The 20996-nt window shown below is 42.3% G+C and overlaps 1 protein-coding gene across 1 annotated transcript in view; it reads right to left on the bottom strand.

Moving 5' to 3' along the window:
• Positions 1 to 20996, bottom strand: part of LOC128643021 (semaphorin-3F) — a 120133-nt gene that overhangs the window by 49942 nt on the left and 49195 nt on the right. The window contains exons 3-4 of the mRNA XM_053695942.1: positions 14133 to 14293; positions 5933 to 5995 (exon numbers count right to left, since the gene is read on the bottom strand). Of these exons, the coding sequence (XP_053551917.1) occupies positions 5933 to 5995; positions 14133 to 14293 (224 nt within the window). The remainder of the gene's footprint in view (positions 1 to 5932; positions 5996 to 14132; positions 14294 to 20996) is intronic.

Below are 20996 nucleotides of genomic sequence, written 5' to 3'. Positions count from 1 at the left end.
GCATCTGGTGTTGGCTGACTGTACGGTACAGGGGGAGAGGCTCATTGATGCACAGCATCTAGTGTTGGCTGACTGTAAGGTACAGGGGGAAGAGGCTCATTGATACACAGCATCTGGTGTTGGCTGACTGTATGGTACAGGGGGAGAGGCTCAGTGATACACAGCATCTGGTGCTGGCTGACTGTATGGTACAGGGGGAGAGGCTCAGTGATACACAGCATCTGGTATTGGCTGACTGTACGGTACAGGGGGAGAGGCTCATTGATACACAGCATCTGGTGATGGCTGACTGTACGGTACAGGGGGAGAGGCTCATTGATACACAGCATCTGGTGCTGGCTGACTGTATGTTACAGGGGGAGAGGCTCAGTGATACACAGCATCTGGTGCTGGCTGACTGTACGGTACAGGGGGAGAGGCTCATTGATACACAGCATCTGGTGTTGGCTGACTCTACGGTACAGGGGGAGAGGCTCATTGATACACAGCATCTGGTGTTGGCTGACTGTATGGTACAGGGGGAAGAGGCTCATTGATACACAGCATCTGGTGATGGCTGACTGTATGGTACAGGGGGAAGAGGCTCATTGATACACAGCATCTGGTGATGGCTGACTGTATGGTACAGAGGGAGAGGCTCAGTGATACACAGCATCTGGTGCTGGCTGACTGTACGATACAGGGGGAGAGGCTCAGTGATACACAGCATCTAGTGCTGGCCGACTATACGGTACAGGGGGAGAGGCTCAGTGATACACAGCATCTAGTGTTGGCTGACTGTACGGTACAGGGGGAGAGGCTCAGTGATACACAGCATCTGGTGTTGGCTGACTGTACGGTACAGGGGGAAGAGGCTCATTGATACACAGCATCTGGTGTTGGCTGACTGTACGGTACAGGGGGAGAGGCTCAGTGATACACATCATCTGGTGTTGGCTGACTGTATGGTACAGGGGGAGAGGCTCAGTGATACACAGCATCTGGTGATGGCTGACTGTATGGTACAGGGGGAAGAGGCTCATTGATACACAGCATCTGGTGATGGCTGACTGTATGGTACAGAGGGAGAGGCTAAGTGATACACAGCATCTGGTGCTGGCTGACTGTACGGTACAGGGGGAGAGGCTCAGTGATACACAGCATCTAGTGCTGGCCGACTATACGGTACAGGGGGAAGAGGCTCAGTGATACACAGCATCTAGTGTTGGCTGACTGTACGGTACAGGGGGAAGAGGCTCATTGATACACAGCATCTAGTGTTGGCTGACTGTACGGTACAGGGGGAAGAGGCTCATTGATACACAGCATCTGGTGTTGGCTGACTGTACGGTACAGGGGGAGAGGCCCATTGATACACAGCATCTGGTGTTGGCTGACTGTATGTTACAGGGGGAGAGGCTCAGTAATACACAGCATCTGGTGTTGGCTGACTGTATGGTACAGGGGGAAGAGGCTCATTGATACACAGCATCTGGTGATGGCTGACTGTATGGTACAGGGGGAAGAGGCTCATTGATACACAGCATCTGGTGATGGCTGACTGTATGGTACAGGGGGAGAGGCTCAGTGATACACAGCATCTGGTGATGGCTGACTGTATGGTACAGGGGGAGAGGCTCAGTGATACACAGCATCTGGTGATGGCTGACTGTATGGTACAGGGGGAGAGGCTCATTGATACACAGCATCTGGTGCTGGCCGACTATACGGTACAGGGGGAAGAGGCTCATTGATACACAGCATCTAGTGTTGGCTGACTGTACGGTACAGAGGGAAGAGGCTCATTGATACACAGCATCTGGTGTTGGCTGACTGTACGGTACAGGGGGAGAGGCTCATTGATACACAGCATCTAGTGTTGGCTGACTGTACGGTACAGGGGGAGAGGCTCATTGATACACAGCATCTGGTGCTGGCTGACTGTATGTTACAGGGGGAGAGGCTCAGTGATACACAGCATCTGGTGTTGGCTGACTGTATGGTACAGGGGGAGAGGCTCAGTGATATGCTGCATCTAGTGTTGGCTGACTGTACGGTACAGGGGGAGAGGCTCATTGATACACAGCATCTAGTGTTGGCTGACTGTACGGTACAGGGGGAAGAGGCTCATTGATACACAGCATCTGGTGCTGGCTGACTGTACGGTACAGGGGGAGAGGCTCAGTGATACACAGCATCTAGTGTTGGCTGACTGTACGGTACAGGGGGAGAGGCTCAGTGATACACAGCATCTGGTGCTGGCTGACTGTATGGTACAGGGGGAGAGGCTCAGTGATACACAGCATCTAGTGTTGGCTGACTGTACGGTACAGGGGGAGAGGCTCATTGATACACAGCATCTGGTGCTGGCTGACTGTATGGTACAGGGGGAGAGGCTCAGTGATACACAGCATCTGGTGTTGGCTGACTGTATGGTACAGGGGGAGAGGCTCATTGATACACAGCATCTGGTGCTGGCTGACTGTATGGTACAGGGGGAGAGGCTCAGTGATACACAGCATCTAGTGTTGGCTGACTGTATGGTACAGGGGTAGAGGCTCAGTGATACACAGCATCTGGTGATGGCTGACTGTATGGTACAGGGGGAGAGGCTCAGTGATACACAGCATCTGGTGCTGGCTGACTGTATGGTACAGGGGGAGAGGCTCAGTGATACACAGCATCTGGTGCTGGCTGACTGTATGTTACAGGGGGAGAGGCTCAGTGATACACAGCATCTGGTGTTGGCTGACTGTATGGTACAGGGGGAGAGGCTCAGTGATAAACAGCATCTGGTGCTGGCTGACTGTATGTTACAGGGGGAGAGGCTCAGTGATACACAGCATCTGGTGTTGGCTGACTGTACGGTACAGGGGGAAGAGGCTCATTGATATATGTGTGTGTGTTATGTCAGAAATCTTTTGCAAACATATTTACATGTCCCTGATTTATACCACTATATGTATATATTGTAAATGTATTATTATTCTGAGCAGGAATAATTGCAAATATAACATGTAATCAGAGTATCATATGTATTTATTTGCAATCTATGGATATTTTAAAGGGATAGGAAAGTAAAAATTTAAGTTGCACTACTGGGAGCTAGGTGATAATTGTCTCTTGTGATTGGCTAAATAGATGTGTTCAGCTAGCTGCCAGTAGTGCAATGCTGTTCCTTCAGCAAAGGATAACAAGAGAATGAAGCAAATTTGATAATAGAAGTAAATTGAAAAGTTGTTTAAAATTGTATGTTCTATCCAAATCATGAAATAATATTTTGGGGTTTCCTGTCCCTTTAAGAGCTGGGCCAGGTTTCTCTCTGCACCTGTCTAACTCCTCCTGATTGCAATCTATTTTTTTAAAAACCACCCCTTCACAGGTGTTATAAAATGGGCTGGCATATAAGATGACATTTCTTACTGAAAAATAAATTCAAGAGAAGGAAGAAATACACTGAAAATAGCATGTCAGTAAAGAGGTGATTTTAATTTCTGCTGTATCTGATTCATGACAGTTTAAAGTTAGGTGGGCTACCCCTTTGAGCTATCAGCTTAAGATTCTGTTGAATCAAACATCAATTCGAATTTTAAAATCCTTGTCTAAAATATTACACTGGGAGTCCTAATGTCAGCATCAATGTTTATCTTTATTACTAATTTCACATATACATACTTTCAAAGAATAATACACAATGGAACAAATGGCACATACAAGTTCTGATGAGTGATCAATGACACAAGTATTGAGCAATTCGATTCATTAGTGATAGTTTTTAATGTGTATTTGAATCAGATTGGCTGATGTCATAAATCATGTGATTATGCATATCCCAATCAAAAGTGGTGGAAAAATTCACTAGTGTGTGGGTTGATAAGGAGTTGGCGTCATAATTGGTGCGAAAAGTGTTGTGTCAAATATGGCTTAAACATGGTGCACATAGATTTTTTCAAACAAATAAAAAGGAAGTTAGCTATATTATGTTGTGTATTTATTTAATTTTTATCTCTATATCTATTAGTGCGACAGGTTTGGGGCAAAACTTTGCACCAAATATGTTGAAATAATATTGTACCCTTGATTTGTAATGAGAGACAAAGTTGTGGCATAATCCATAAGTAGTAATGTATTTTTAATTTTTATCCCTATATCTACTAGTGCACCAAATGTGTAGCAATAATATTGTTTGATTTAGAAAGGGTATTACATTTTATTAACGTTTCTAATTTACTTTTATTATGTAATATACTTCATTCTCTTGCAGCATCGAACATAAGCTTTCTGTGTTTTCAGACTCCCATTGACTTCTATGGCATCCGCGACATGAAGGGTGGTGGACTGAAAACCAGGTACGCTGAGTCGGAAAAGACGCAAGCGTAACTGTAGAAATTTTGATGACTTTGTGAGAGCTTCAAATAGTATCGAATAGGAGGGCGAATGAACACGATTCCGCTCAAATTCCATGGGTTTTCAACTCGCATCGATCTGCGTCGGATTGAGATCGCAGGATCGTATGTTACGTCACAAATTTCAACATTTGCCGATCTTGAGGCTTTGCTAACTACGGTGGATCAATCTCGTGACAATTATGACGCGGAATTCAAGTGTATTTTCGGTTGACGCTTTGATAAATATCACCCATAGGGGCCTATCTATCAAGCTCCGAGAGGAGCTTGACGGCCCGTGTTTCTGGCGAGTCTTCAGACTCGCCAGAAACAGCAGTTATGAAGCAGCGGTCACAAAGACATTGCCTGAAATCAACCCGATCGAGTACGATCGGGTTGATTGACACCCCCCTGCTGGCGGCCCATTGTCCGCGAGTCTGCAGGGGGCGGCGTTGCACCAGCAGCTCTTGTGAGCTGTTGGTGCAATGCTGAATACGGAGAGCATATTGCTCTCCGTATTCAGCGAGGTCTGGCGGACCTGATCCACACTGTCGGATCCGCCAGACCTTGATAAATAGAGGCCATAGTGTCTAGTGATGGCTAACTGGGGCCCAGTGACAAGCTTATAGAATAATCACACTGTTTGAACCATGGCAGATATAATAAGAGTTTTTGGTAGAGGCAGAGCCCTGTGGGTTTATTGACAGATGATATATAGAAAAATCTAACCATTATCTGCTTACCCAGCTGAGCAGTCCACCCACACATCATATAGCAGCGGTGCCAAGGCTTCAGTGGGTTGAGACCTAATTTATTTAAATGTGTGTAAGTGTGTACATTCTGCACACAACTTATTTGGATCTTAAACATAATTTGCAAGAAATGGTCTGCTAATCTTATGTGACACTTGTTTTTTTACTTGAGACTTATTGTGTTGAATTGATTTTACCAATGCCATATTATCATTATTTGTGGAGAAAATGGGAAATCGCCATGCAAGATAATGATCTACTGCTCAGGATTTACTAGGTGTTTAGACAATCATTTTGCTTTTAGGAACTTGTAAGACTACTACGTATATGATTTGGTGTGGTTCATACCCCTTATTCACATAGACAAGCATCTATGTCAATTGAAGACAAACAAATAAGCCTCTCATCATCCTGAAGTCCAAGTTTATCAGCTACTGAGTGGTCACCCTGTCAGACGTCACGTGAATAAAATATAATGGCCGTGTCATATATCATCACTTCTCCAAATGGAGGCAGAACATAAGCTGTCTGTGATGGAAGTGATCTTGTGGGGTAGGAAATTCTACCTTTCCAAGTAGACATATAAACATGTGACCCATGAAAAAGTAATTTATTTGTGCTGTTGTATCAGAAAGTGAGAGAAATAATATGTACTATGACTATTTATCTTTAATTTTACAACATAAAAATGTAACATGCTAGCGTGCTTATCATAAAATACAGAAGACAAGGATTAGAAAGCAGAAACAAAAAGCTTATAGACAGTGTTGTTTAACTATCAGCCTGTACAATTAGTGATGTATGAGATCTACTTACTGCGCGTCCCCTCCCTGCTAGCAGGCATTCCTTGTGACGGTTCTGTGCTGCAGGCCAATGTATCTAATAGTGGGGAAAATACAGATAATTATTAATAGTATAAGTAAGGTTAGTATGTCACATAGGCGGATCATGTGCAGTTGTGTGCACAACATACTTATTCTTAACAAGCGTTGGGAGCAGAATTCTAGGACAGCATCTGCAGACACGATTTCTGGTTACTAGGTATACATTAGCTATGTTGGCTGTGTACGTTTAGCTATCCACTGCAAGAGCTGTGTCTGCTGTAACTCAGTGTATTTCCTCTGTACACTGACTGTGTCTGCTCTAATGTTTCTTGTGTACACCAAATATGTCTGATGTATGCATGCTGCATATATTTCCTATGTATACCGACTATCGGCTGTATGCTTGCCGAATGTGCCCTGTGTACCCTGGTTCTGTCTGCTGTATGCTTGCTTTATAAATTCTCTGTATACACTAGTAATGTCTGCTGTGTGCTTGCTGTATATATGCCCTGTACACCTGCTGTGTCTGCAGTATAAATGCCCTGTATACACAAGTAGTGTCTGCTGTATGCTTGCTGTATATATGCCCTGTATACACAGAAGTGTTTGCTGTATATATGTCTTGTATATATAGACTGTGTCTGCTGCTGTATACTTGTTATATACATTAACCAAGTCAGCAGTATATTGCCCTGTATACACAAGTGTTGTGAGCTATATACTTGCTGTATACACCTGATGTGTCCGCAGTATTTGTGCCCTGTATACACCAGTAGTTTCTGCTGCATATATCCCTGGTATACACTGGTTGTGTCTGTTTTATGCTTGCTATTTATATGCTCTGAATACACCAGCAGTGTCTGCTGTATATATGCCCTGTGTACAACAGTAGTGTTTGCTGTATATATATGCCCTGTGTACAACAGTAGTGTCTGCTGTATATATGCCCTGTGTACAACAGTAGTGTTTGCTGTATATATGCCCTGTGTATAACAGTAGTGTTTGCTGTATATATGCCCTGTGTACAACAGTAGTGTCTGCTGTATATATGCCCTGTGTACAACAGTAGTGTCTGCTGTATATATGCCCTGTGTACAACAGTAGTGTCTGCTGTATATATGCCCTGTGTACAACAGTAGTGTTTGCTGTATATATGCCCTGTGTATAACAGTAGTGTCTGCTGTATATATGCCCTGTGTATAACAGTAGTGTTTGCTGTATATATGCCCTGTGTACAACAGTAGTGTTTGCTGTATATATGCCCTGTGTATAACAGTAGTGTCTGCTGTATATATGCCCTGTGTATAACAGTAGTGTCTGCTGTATATATGCCCTGTGTATAACAGTAGTGTCTGCTGTATATATGTCCTGTGTACAATAATAGTGTCTGCTGTATATATGCCCTGTGTATAACAGTAGTGTCTGCTGTATATATGCCCTGTGTATAACAGTAGTGTCTGCTGTATATATGCCCTGTGTGCAATAATAGTGTCTGCTGTATATATGCCCTGTGTATAACAGTAGTGTCTGCTGTATATATGCCCTGTGTATAACAGTAGTGTCTGCTGTATATATGCCCTGTGTATAACAGTAGTGTCTGCTGTATATATGCCCTGTGTACAATATTAGTGTCTGCTGTATAAATGCCCTGTGTACAACAGTACTGTTTGCTGTATATATGCCCTGTGTACAACAGTAGTGTCTGCTGTATATATGCCCTGTGTACAACAGTAGTGTCTGCTGTATATATGCCGTGTACAACAGTAGTGTCTGCTGTATATATATGCCCTGTGTACACCAGTAGTGTCTGCTCCATATATGCCCTGTGTACACCAGTAGTGTCTGCTGTATATATGCCCTGTGTACAACAGTAGTGTTTGCTGTATATATGCCCTGTGTATAACAGTAGTGTCTGCTGTATATATTCCCTGTGTACAATATTAGTGTCTGCTGTATAAATGCCCTGTGTACAACAGTACTGTTTGCTGTATATATGCCCTGTATACAACAGTACTGTTTGCTGTATATATGCCCTGTGTACAACAGTAGTGTCTGCTGTATATATGCCGTGTACAACAGTAGTGTCTGCTCAATATATGCCCTGTGTACACCAGTAGTGTCTGCTGTATATATGCCCTGTGTACAATATTAGTGTTTGCTGTATATATGCCCTGTGTACAACAGTAGTGTTTGCTGTATATATGCCCTGTATACAATATTAGTATCTGCTTTATATATGCCTTGTGTATAACAGTAGTGTTTGCTGTATATACGCCCTGTGTACAACAGTAGGGTTTGTTGTATATATGCCCTGTGTATAACAGTAGTGTCTGCTGTATATATGCCCTGTGTACAATATTAGTGTCTGCTGTGTAAATGCCCTGTGTACAACAGTACTGTTTGCTGTATATATGCCCTGTGTACAACAGTAGTGTCTGCTGTATATATGCTGTGTACAACAGTAGTGTCTGCTCCATATATGCCCTGTGTACACCAGTAGTGTCTGCTGTATATATGCCCTGTGTATAACAGTAGTGTTTGCTGTATATATGCCCTGTGTACAACAGTAGTGTTTGCTGTATATATATGCCCTGTGTACAACAGTAGTGTTTGCTGTATATATGCCCTGTATACAACAGTAGTGTTTGCTGTATATATATGCCCTGTGTACAACAGTAGTGTCTGCTGTATATATGCCCTGTGTACAACAGTAGTGTTTGCTGTATATATGCCCTGTGTACAACAGTAGTGTTTGCTGTATATATATGCCCTGTGTACAACAGTAGTGTCTGCTGTATATATGCCCTGTGTATAAAAGTAGTGTTTGCTGTATATATGCCCTGTGTACAACAGTAGTGTTTGCTGTATATATGCCCTGTGTATAACAGTAGTGTCTGCTGTATATATGCCCTGTGTACAATATTAGTGTCTGCTGTATAAATGCCCTATGTACAACAGTACTGTTTGCTGTATATATGCCCTGTGTACAACAGTAGTGTCTGCTGTATATATGCCGTGTACAACAGTAGTGTCTGCTCCATATATGCCCTGTGTACACCAGTAGTGTCTGCTGTATATATGCCCTGTGTACAATATTAGTGTTTGCTGTATATATGCCCTGTGTACAACAGTAGTGTTTGCTTTATATATGCCTTGTGTATAACAGTAGTGTTTGCTGTATATACGCCCTGTGTACAACAGTAGGGTTTGTTGTATATATGCCCTGTGTATAACAGTAGTGTCTGCTGTATATATGCCCTGTGTATAACAGTAGTGTTTGCTGTATATATGCCCTGTGTATAACAGTAGTGTTTGCTGTATATATGCCCTGTGTACAACAGTAGTGTCTGCTGTATATATGCCATGTGTACAATATTAGTGTCTGCTGTATATTTGCCCTGTGTGTAATATTAGTGTCTGCTGTATATATGCCCTGTGTACAACAGTAGTGTTTGCTGTATATATGCCCTGTGTACAACAGTAGTGTTTGCTGTATATATGCCCCGTGTATAACAGTAGTGTCTGCTGTATATATGCCGTGTGTACAATATTAGTGTCTGCTGTATATATGCCCTGTGTACGCACAACAGTAGTGTTTGCTGTATATATGCCCTGTGTACAACAGTAGTGTTTGCTGTATATATGCCCTGTGTACAACAGTAGTGTTTGCTGTATATATGCCCTGTGTACAATATTAGTGTCTGCTGTATATATGCCCTGTGTACAACAGTAGTGTTTGCTGTATATATGCCCTGTGTACAACAGTAGTGTTTGCTGTATATATGCCCTGTGTACAATATTAGTGTCTGCTGTATATATGCCATGTGTACAATATTATTGTCTGCTGTATATATGCCCTGTGTACAATATTAGTGTCTGCTTTATATTTGCCCTGTGTGTAATATTAGTATCTGCTGTATATATGCCATGTGTACAATATTAGTGTCTGCTGTATATATATGCCATGTGTACAATATTAGTGTCTGCTGTATATATGCCCTGTGTACAACAGTAGTGTTTGAGTATATATGCCCTGTGTACAACAGTAGTGTCTGCTGTATATATGCCCTGTGTACAACAGTAGTGTTTGCTCTATATATGCCATGTGTACAATATTAGTGTCTGCTGTATATATGTCCTGTGTACAATATTAGTGTCTGCTGTATATATGCCCTGTGTACAACAGTAGTGTCTGCTGTATATATGCCCTGTATACAACAGTAGTGTCTGCTGTATATATGCCCTGTGTGTAATATTAGTATCTGCTGTATATATGCCATGTGTACAATATTAGTGTCTGCTGTATATATATGCCATGTGTACAATATTAGTGTCTGCTGTATATATGCCCTGTGTACAACAGTAGTGTTTGCTCTATATATGCCCTGTGTACACCAATAGTGTCTGCTGTATATATGCCCTGTGTATAACAGTAGTGTCTGCTGTATATATGCCCTGTGTACAACAGTAGTGTTTGCTCTATATATGCCATGTGTACAATATTAGTGTCTGCTGTATATATGCCATGTGTACAACAGTAGTGTTTGAGTATATATGCCCTGTGTACAACAGTAGTGTTTGCTGTATATATGCCCTGTGTACAACAGTAGTGTCTGCTGTATATTTGCCCTGTGTGTAATATTAGTGTCTGCTGTATATATGCCATGTGTACAATATTAGTGTCTGCTGTATATATATGTCATGTGTACAATATTAGTGTCTGCTGTATATATGCCCTGTGTACAACAGTAGTGTTTGCTCTATATATGCCATGTGTACAATATTAGTGTCTGCTGTATATATGTCCTGTGTACAATATTAGTGTCTGCTGTATATATGCCCTGTGTACAACAGTAGTGTCTGCTGTATATATGCCCTGTATACAACAGTAGTGTCTGCTGTATATATGCCCTGTATACACCAGTAGTGTCTTCTGTATAAATGCCCTGTGTACAACAGTACTGTTTGCTGTATATATGCCCTGTGTACAACAGTAGTGTCTGCTGTATATATGCCGTGTACAACAGTAGTGTCTGCTCCATATATGCCCTGTGTACACCAGTAGTGTCTGCTGTATATATGCCCTGTGTACAATATTAGTGTTTGCTGTATATATGCCCTGTGTACAACAGTAGTGTTTGCTGTATATATGCCCTGTATACAATATTAGTGTCTGCTTTATATATGCCTTGTGTATAACAGTAGTGTTTGCTGTATATACGCCCTGTGTACAACAGTAGGGTTTGTTGTATATATGCCCTGTGTATAACAGTAGTGTCTGCTGTATATATGCCCTGTGTATAACAGTAGTGTTTGCTGTATATATGCCCTGTGTATAACAGTAGTGTTTGCTGTATATATGCCCTGTGTACAACAGTAGTGTCTGCTGTATATATGCCATGTGTACAATATTAGTGTCTGCTGTATATTTGCCCTGTGTGTAATATTAGTGTCTGCTGTATATATGCCCTGTGTACAACAGTAGTGTTTGCTGTATATATGCCCTGTGTACAACAGTAGTGTTTGCTGTATATATGCCCCGTGTATAACAGTAGTGTCTGCTGTATATATGCCCTGTGTACAATATTAGTGTCTGCTGTATATATGCCCTGTGTACGCACAACAGTAGTGTTTGCTGTATATATGCCCTGTGTACAACAGTAGTGTTTGCTGTATATATGCCCTGTGTACAACAGTAGTGTTTGCTGTATATATGCCCTGTGTACAATATTAGTGTCTGCTGTATATATGCCCTGTGTACAACAGTAGTGTTTGCTGTATATATGCCCTGTGTACAACAGTACTGTTTGCTGTATATATGCCCTGTGTACAATATTAGTGTCTGCTGTATATATGCCATGTGTACAATATTATTGTCTGCTGTATATATGCCCTGTGTACAATATTAGTGTCTGCTTTATATTTGCCCTGTGTGTAATATTAGTATCTGCTGTATATATGCCATGTGTACAATATTAGTGTCTGCTGTATATTTGCCCTGTGTGTAATATTAGTATCTGCTGTATATATGCCATGTGTACAATATTAGTGTCTGCTGTATATATATGCCATGTGTACAATATTAGTGTCTGCTGTATATATGCCCTGTGTACAACAGTAGTGTTTGAGTATATATGCCCTGTGTACAACAGTAGTGTTTGCTGTATATATGCCCTGTGTACAACAGTAGTGTCTGCTGTATATATGCCCTGTGTACAATATTAGTGTCTGCTGTATATTTGCCCTGTGTGTAATATTAGTGTCTGCTGTATATATGCCATGTGTACAATATTAGTGTCTGCTGTATATATATGTCATGTGTACAATATTAGTGTCTGCTGTATATATGCCCTGTGTACAACAGTAGTGTTTGCTCTATATATGCCATGTGTACAATATTAGTGTCTGCTGTATATATGTCCTGTGTACAATATTAGTGTCTGCTGTATATATGCCCTGTGTACAACAGTAGTGTCTGCTGTATATATGCCCTGTATACAACAGTAGTGTCTGCTGTATATATGCCCTGTGTGTAATATTAGTATCTGCTGTATATATGCCATGTGTACAATATTAGTGTCTGCTGTATATATATGCCATGTGTACAATATTAGTGTCTGCTGTATATATGCCCTGTGTACAACAGTAGTGTTTGCTCTATATATGCCCTGTGTACACCAATAGTGTCTGCTGTATATATGCCCTGTGTATAACAGTAGTGTCTGCTGTATATATGCCCTGTGTACAACAGTAGTGTTTGCTCTATATATGCCATGTGTACAATATTAGTGTCTGCTGTATATATGCCATGTGTACAACAGTAGTGTTTGAGTATATATGCCCTGTGTACAACAGTAGTGTTTGCTGTATATATGCCCTGTGTACAACAGTAGTGTCTGCTGTATATATGCCCTGTGTACAATATTAGTGTCTGCTGTATATTTGCCCTGTGTGTAATATTAGTGTCTGCTGTATATATGCCATGTGTACAATATTAGTGTCTGCTGTATATATATGTCATGTGTACAATATTAGTGTCTGCTGTATATATGCCCTGTGTACAACAGTAGTGTTTGCTCTATATATGCCATGTGTACAATATTAGTGTCTGCTGTATATATGTCCTGTGTACAATATTAGTGTCTGCTGTATATATGCCCTGTGTACAACAGTAGTGTCTGCTGTATATATGCCCTGTATACAACAGTAGTGTCTGCTGTATATATGCCCTGTATACACCAGTAGTGTCTTCTGTATATATGCCCTGTGTACAACAGTAGTGTCTGCTGTATATATGCCCTGTGTACAATATTAGTGTCTGCTGTATATATGCCCTGTGTACAATATTAGTGTCTGCTGTATATATGCCCTGTGTACAATATTAGTGTCTGCTGTATATATGCCCTGTGTACAATATTAGTGTCTGCTGTATATATGCCCTGTGTACAATATTAGTGTCTGCTGTATATATGCCCTGTGTACAATATTAGTGTCTGCTGTATATATGCCCTGTGTACAATATTAGTGTCTGCTGTATATATGCCCTGTATACAACAGTAGTGTCTGCTGTATATATGCCCTGTATACACCAGTAGTGTCTTCTGTATATATGCCCTGTGTACAACAGTAGTGTCTGCTGTATATATGCCCTGTATACAATGTCTGTATCTGCTGTACACTTGCTGTATATATGCCCTGTGTACAATGGCTGTATCTGTATACACCAGTAGCGTCTTCTGTGTTTTATACCCTGTATACACCAGCCGTGTCTGCTGTCTGTTAATATGATTCGCTAACAATCTCTTATGTGCCACTGTTATTCTATTAATATGGCTATATTAATTGATATTATTATAATATATTATTATTATATCTTCTTTCTTACATAAATGTGCTGGGTAGAAGAACACAGGAACTAGTGAAACTCAAGAGTCTTGAGAGTGCTATTAGTGAATCTACCTCATTGTGCCTTCCGTAAATAAGCATCTGTGTATCTTTTTAAAAAATGTTTGTGTTTGCAACGAAAACATGTTTATTCTATATACGCCAGACATTCTGTGTATTCACTAATAATAAGGTTTCATGTGTGCTGCATGGTTTTTCACTGATATCCTGGTAGCTATAATCTAGCAAATAATCACACAAGCATTATCTGTGGTCTATCCCTTCCTTCCTTAAGGACTTATGCTTACAATCAAAGGTTCGCGATTAATATTCCCGAGGTCTAGTGACAGCAGATAATCACGGCTCCCCACGTACATCCGATCTTGATCCTGATCCAGGAGGAGGATCCGGTAATCACTGGTGTTAAAGCCAAAGCTGAAGGAGCGGGCAGTCCGGGTCTCCATGAGCTCTAAGTGAGAGAGAAAAAACGATTACACAAAGAGCAAGAAACCGAGAGAATCAGAAGTATTAGTGATGTGGAGACATGGAGGAAATGCAGTAGCAAATACAAATATGAATACTGCAGATCATTTGCGGACATTAACCTAAAGGAGAATATAGCAAGAATGAAAATGAGATGTTAAACTACGCATGGTGTATCATCAAAAAGATACACTGATCATCAAACAAACCTCCTCAAGGTAGCTGCGTCTAGTCATAGATAATAAAGTAAAGAAGAAACCATTTAGTTTATGTCACCTACATGGTGCACCTTAAACCGTCTATCAAATAGCAATGTAATCTTAAAAGGACAGTAAGTTTTATGATTCAGACAGAGCATGCTTCCTTCTCTTTCTATCCTTTTTTGAAAAGCATACCTAGGTAGGCTCAAAAGCAGCAATGCTCTATTCGGAGCTATCTATTAATTCGCGGATGGAACTAGTTGCTGATTGGTGGCTGCACATATATGCTTCTAGTCATTGTTGTTCAGCTAGCTCCCAGTAGTGCATTTGTGCTCCATCAATAAAGGATACCAAGAAAATTAAGCAAATTTTATAATAGAAGTAGACTGGAAAGTTGTTTGAAATTGTATCTTCTATTTGTATCATGAAAGAAAAACATTGGGTTTCATGTCCCATTTATAAAAACGTCAGAGGTGACAGAAGATCGATCAAACACAAGTCTTTAAAAAAAATAAAAAAAATAAACACTAATCACAAAGGTATACTTATGAAAAGTTAGCGGGGTATCTGTGCCCACTGACATACAGTATAATGTTAACAGCCAACAAGAATGCCTCAGGAAACAAGAGCGGTTAATAGCTTTCCAAAGACAGTTACATGAGGAAATCCCAAGGGCTAAATTGTGGCTGGCACCTCTTAAGGAGACAATGTCCCTATTATATGCGTAAAATACGTTGGGAAAGTACAACAGCAAAGTTTATCATATCCCTCTTGGTTCCACCTGAATATTCTAATGTAATCAAAGTCATTCCAAGATGGCCAGCACAGGAATACAGCATGATCATACTACACACGTATGACAGGTCATTTATCACAAGTTTGTTGCTCATATTGGTCAGCAAGGCACAAACTTATTAGTTTGCTTGTAAAGTGTGTTGATGATGTTCTTAAGGCAAAGGGTGTTCACTCTAAGGGGCCTATTTATGATGCTGCGAATGCAGCAGTTTAAGCGCAAGCCTTCAGGCTCGCTGGAAACATAAGTTAAGAAGCAGCGGTCTTAAGACAGCTGCTTATTAACTCGTCCGCCACCTCGCCCGATGCTGTCGGCATTTATCGATGTCGGGCGGACATGATCCGCTACAGCGGATCATGTCCATCCGACAAATGATAAATCGGTTCTTCTGTTCAATTGAGTCTGGACGCCATGAGATCTATCACCAGCGTTCCCCATTTGAGACAAATCTCCGCAAACACTTCGGGGTGAAGAGACCATTACCCCGGATGGAAGGATTGCCTGCTGAGAAAGTCCGCTTCCCAGTTGTCCACACCTGGAATGTGGATCGCTGAGAGCGAGCAGCTGTGGGACTCCGCCCACTCCAAAATCCGAAACACCTCCCTCATTGCTAGGGAGCTCCTCGTCCCTCCCTGGTGGTTGATGTAAGCCAAGAGGTAATGTTGTCGGTCTGGAATCTTATAAAGCTGAACGACCCCAGAGGAGGCCACACCCTCAGAGCATTGTAGATTGCTCGAAGTTCCAGAATATTTATCGGAAGGTGAGACTCCTCCCGGGTCCATTTTCCTTGTGCCAATCTGGCACCCCAAACAGCTTTCCATCCTGCCAGACTCGGGTCACAATTTCCAATGACGGTCTCAGGAAGGATGTCCCCAGGGACAGATGCTCCGGATGGATCCACCAAGATAGGGAGTTCCTGGTCCGAGCATCCAAAGATATCCTCTGTGATAGATCTGAATGATCGCCGTTCCACTGTCTCAACATGCACAATTGAAGAGGTCTGAGATGGAACCTGGCGACGTCTATGCTGGAAACCATGAGCCCGATCATCTCCATACACTGAGCCACTGAAGGGCTTGAGTAAGACTGAAGGGCAAGACAGGTGGACTCAATCTTCCTGCGTCATTGATCTGTGAGAAATATTTCCATGGACAAAGAGTCTATTACCGTGCCCAGGAACTCCACCCTGTTGCTGGGAACCAAGAAACGCTTTCCTTAGTTGATCTTCCAACCGTGAGATTAAAAGAAGAACCCTTGAATGATCCTCTGCAAGGCTGAATGACGGCGCCTGGACTAGGATGTCATCCAAATAGGGCGCCAGAGCAATGCCCCTGGATCTGGCCACTGCAAGAAGTGCCCCCAGAACCTTCGTGAAGACTCTCTGGGCCGTCGCCAGGCCGAAGGGAAGGGCCACAAACTGGAGGGAAGGGCCACAAACTGGAAGTGTTGGTCCAGAAACGCATCCTTCAAGTCTATTGTCGTCATGAACTATCCCTCTTGAACTAGGGGCAGAATAGATCTGATCGTTTCCATTTTGAACGATGGAACAGCCAGAAACTTGTTTAAACACTTTTGGTCCAGAATCGGGCGGAACGTACCCTCCTTCTTTGGAACCACAAAGAGATTTGAATAGTACCCTAGACCCCTTTCTGCTCAGGGTACTGGTACGATAACACCTAGAGAGGAGAGATCCCGCACACAATCTAGAAAGGCCTCTCTCTTTTCCGGTCTTGAAGACAGGTTTGACAGGAGGACTCTGCCCCTGGGCAGATGGGACCTGAAACCTATCCTGTAACCCTGGGCGACAGCCTCCAGAACCCAAGGGTCCTGAACATCCTGCAATCAGGCTTCGGAGAATAGAGACAATCTGCCCCCTACTTGGTCCGGAGACCAGTCGTGGGCCGCCCCTTCATGCCGATTTAGTCTCAGCGTGCTTCTTGTTCTGCTTGGACTGATCCGCTTTTGCGGCAGACTGTGGGCGCTGGTAGATCCCTTAGGCTTCGCCTTCTTATGCTGCGGTAGGAAAGCTCCCTTGCCTCCCGTAACCGTGGATATGATCGAATACAATCCTGGACCGAACAGAATCTTTCCTTGAAAAGGCAGGGACAATAGCCTCGACTTAGAGGTCATGTCCGCAGACCAAGACTTTAGCCACAGAGCCCTGCGAGCTAAAACTGAAAAACCTGAAACCTTTGCGTTCAGGCGAATAATTTGCATATTGGCATCGCAAATGAAAGAATTAGCGACCTTCAACGGCTTAATCGTCTCCTGTATCTCGTCAATGGAAGTTTCCCTCTCGACCATATCACACAGGGATTCACACCAATATTTCGCAGCTCCGGCAACTGCGGCTACACCCGCTGCTGGTTGAAAAACAAACCCCGTTTGTTGAAACATTTTCCTTAACATGTTTTCCAACTTTTTATCCACGGGCTCTTTAAACGACGAACTATCTTCAAGAGGAATAGTCGTCCACTTCGCGAACGTAGAGATGGCACCATCCACCTTAGGGACAGTCCCCCACAGCTCGAGCTGAGAGTCCGGAATGGGGAACAGTTTCTTAAAGGAAGAAGGGGAAAAGGAAGAACCTAATCGCTCCCATTCATTCTTAATAATATTAGCCATCTTAACAGGAACTGGGAAGGTCTGAGGCACCACCCTGTCCTCGTTTACCTTATCAAGCTTAGGAATCGAAGGTTGCTCCGGAAGCTTTGGTTCCGGAACCTCCAGAGTAGCAAACACTTGCTTCAGCAAAAAGCGCAAATTTTCAATCCTAAATCTAAAGTCAGGCTTCTCCGCAGCCGGAGGATGAGATGACACGGACTCCAACCCAGAAGGAGCCTCTTCCGAATAGTCAAAGTGGGCCTCGTCATCGTATAACGCCTCTGATATTTCTATAGGCATAGACAACCCAAAGGGCCGGGCTGCCATGAAACGCCCTACACTTGCGCTTAGCAGAACGTGGTAAGGCATGGATCGCTTTCGATATCGCCGTTTGCAGTTGATCCGCAAAATCTGACGGCCAACAAATCTCTACCGTAGGAGTAATGGTTGGAACCTGGGGCGCTGCATGTGCACTCGGAGATGAAAGCAGGGAACACACCTCACGGAACGGGGAGCCCTCAGAGGTGGACGGCTCAGTAGTACTAGACATCCCTTTAGTTTTAGATGTCGCAACTTTATCAAGGCATGTGGAACATAGTTGAGCAGGCTGATCTACAAGAACCTCCTCACAATAAACACAGGAATAAGACTTTGTTATAGAAGGAGTACCCTCTAACGCGTCAGAGTCCTCCATAGCTTGCACTTTTATTATGGACTAGAAAAGCTTAAAAACCAGGCACCTTTATACATTCAATGGCCGGGGCACTCACCACCTCCTATGACCCGGACTACAGAAACCGCTAGTCTAACTATAACTTTCATCCAGGCTCTCACTGAGAGGCTGACAGGACTACTTAAAACTCCAGTCCCATTCCGAAGAGTATTAGCCTCCATAAGAGACTACTCCGAATCTTTAGCACTTCTCTGCCATCCTTCTGTGACGAAAGGCAAAGAATGACTGGGGGATGAGGGGGGTGGGGGAGGTATTTAAGCCTTTGGCTGGCGTGTCTTTGCCTCCTCCTGGTGGCCAGGTTCTTATTTCCCAAAAGCAATGAATGAAGCCGTGTACTCTCCTCCCCTTTAGATTGAAATATATATTTATACACACACATACATATATATGCACCAAATAACAAGCAAGTATACACTCACCGGCCACTTTATTAGGTACACCTTGCTAGTACCGGGTTTGACCCCCCTTTTGCCTTCAGAACAGCCTTAATTCTTTGTGGCATAGGTTCAACAAGGTGTTGGAAACATTCCTTTAGAGATTTTGGTCCATATTGACATGATAGCATCACACGGTTATTGCAGATTTGTTGGCTGCACATCTATGATGCAAATCTCCTGTTCCACCACATCCCAAAGGTGCTCTATTGGATTGAGATCTGGTGACTGTGGAGGCCATTGGAGTACAGTGAACTCATTGTCATGTTCAAGAAACTAGTTTGAGATGATTTGAGCTTTGTGACATGGTGCGTTATCTTGCTGGAAGTAGCCATCAGAAGATAGGTACACTGTAGTCATAAAGGGATGGACATAGTCAGGAACAATACTCAGGTAGACCGTAGCATTTAAAGGAAGCTCAATTGGTACTAAGGGGCCCAAAGTGTGCCAAGAAAATATCCCCCACACCATTACACCTCCGCCACCAGCCTAAACCGTTGATACAAGACAGGATGGATCCATGCTTTCATGTTGTTTACGCCAAATTCTGACCCTACCATCAAATTGTGGCAGCTGAAATCGAGACTCATCAGACCAGGCAACGTTTTTCCAATCTTCTATTGTCCAATTTTGGAGAGCCTTTGCGAGTTGTAGCCTCAGTATCAGTCTGCCCATTCTCCTCTGACCTCAAAAAGGCATTGTCGTCCACACAACTGCAACTCACTGGATATTTTCTCTTTTTCGGACCATTCTCTGTAAACTCTGGAGATGGTTGTGCGTGAAAATCCCAGTAGAATACTCAGACCAGCCCGTCTGGCACCAACAACCATGCCACGTTCAAAGTCACGTTAAATCCCCTTTCTTCCCCATTCTGATGCTCGGTTTGAACTTCAGCAAGTTGTCTTCACCACGTCTAGTTGTCTAGATGCCTAAATGCATTGAGTTGCTGCCATGTGATTGGCTGATTAGCAATTTGTGTTACCAAGCAATTGAACAGGTGTACCTAATAAAGTGGCGGGTGAGTGTATATGCAAGTGTATGCAAGTATTTTGTATGTATTTTGTATGTTAACCATGTGCCCCCAATATCTATGAAATTAAACATTGCAAAACTAAGAACATTATATATCATCATCATATGGATTCTATACATACATACAAAATCAGGACCTTTAGTCAGTAGATTCTTTGGGTCAGCTAGTTTGCCAACAAGAAGTTAAAACAGTAACTTTGTCTGCTAATCAGGTCATCTTTAGTTACTTTTCTAATACATTTACAGAAAATCCAATTTCACACTTCCACCTATACAGAGGTGATGTCACAGATGCCTGATCTCCATGGTAAATGTCAGATAGTCTTGTTGTCACACTAGATTACCTCTTACTTTTTCACTTCTTAAAATCATTAAAGGGACATTAAACACTTTGAGATGGTAATATAAAATGATAAATTGTATATATAAAAAAGTCTGCCATATACTTTCATTATTAGTTCCCTTTTCCTGTAATTCCATTCTGAAATTGTGAGCTTTCAAGTTCCTGTTAGAAATGGAAGTGTAGAACAATGTTATATTCCGCACAGCCATTGGCTGCACACTCTAGTAAACTATTTATAACTGTCCCTAATTATCCACAGAAGAAAAGGTAACCTAAGTTACAACATGGCAGCTCCCATTGTTATATATACACTAAAACTTTACACTTATTTTGTCAATATTTTAACATTTAATGAAACTGTAAAAAATACATCTACAGGTTATTCTCAGACTGATCTTTTCTTTGAATGAATCATTCTATCTAGCATTTATTTAGTGTTTAATGCCCCTTTAACTTCTTCTATTTTTTTCATGTAAACTTTGCTTGCTCTATTCTGGCTTTAAATACTCAGAATCACTTTTCTGTATTTGAAACTCTGTTTTCAGAGCTC

The sequence above is a fragment of the Bombina bombina genome, chromosome 12 (genome assembly GCF_027579735.1).
Source record: "Bombina bombina isolate aBomBom1 chromosome 12, aBomBom1.pri, whole genome shotgun sequence".
NCBI classification, from domain to species: Eukaryota; Metazoa; Chordata; class Amphibia; order Anura; family Bombinatoridae; genus Bombina; species Bombina bombina.
The sequence above is the reverse complement of the archived record's forward strand: the minus strand, read 5'-3'. Positions and strand labels throughout refer to the sequence as shown.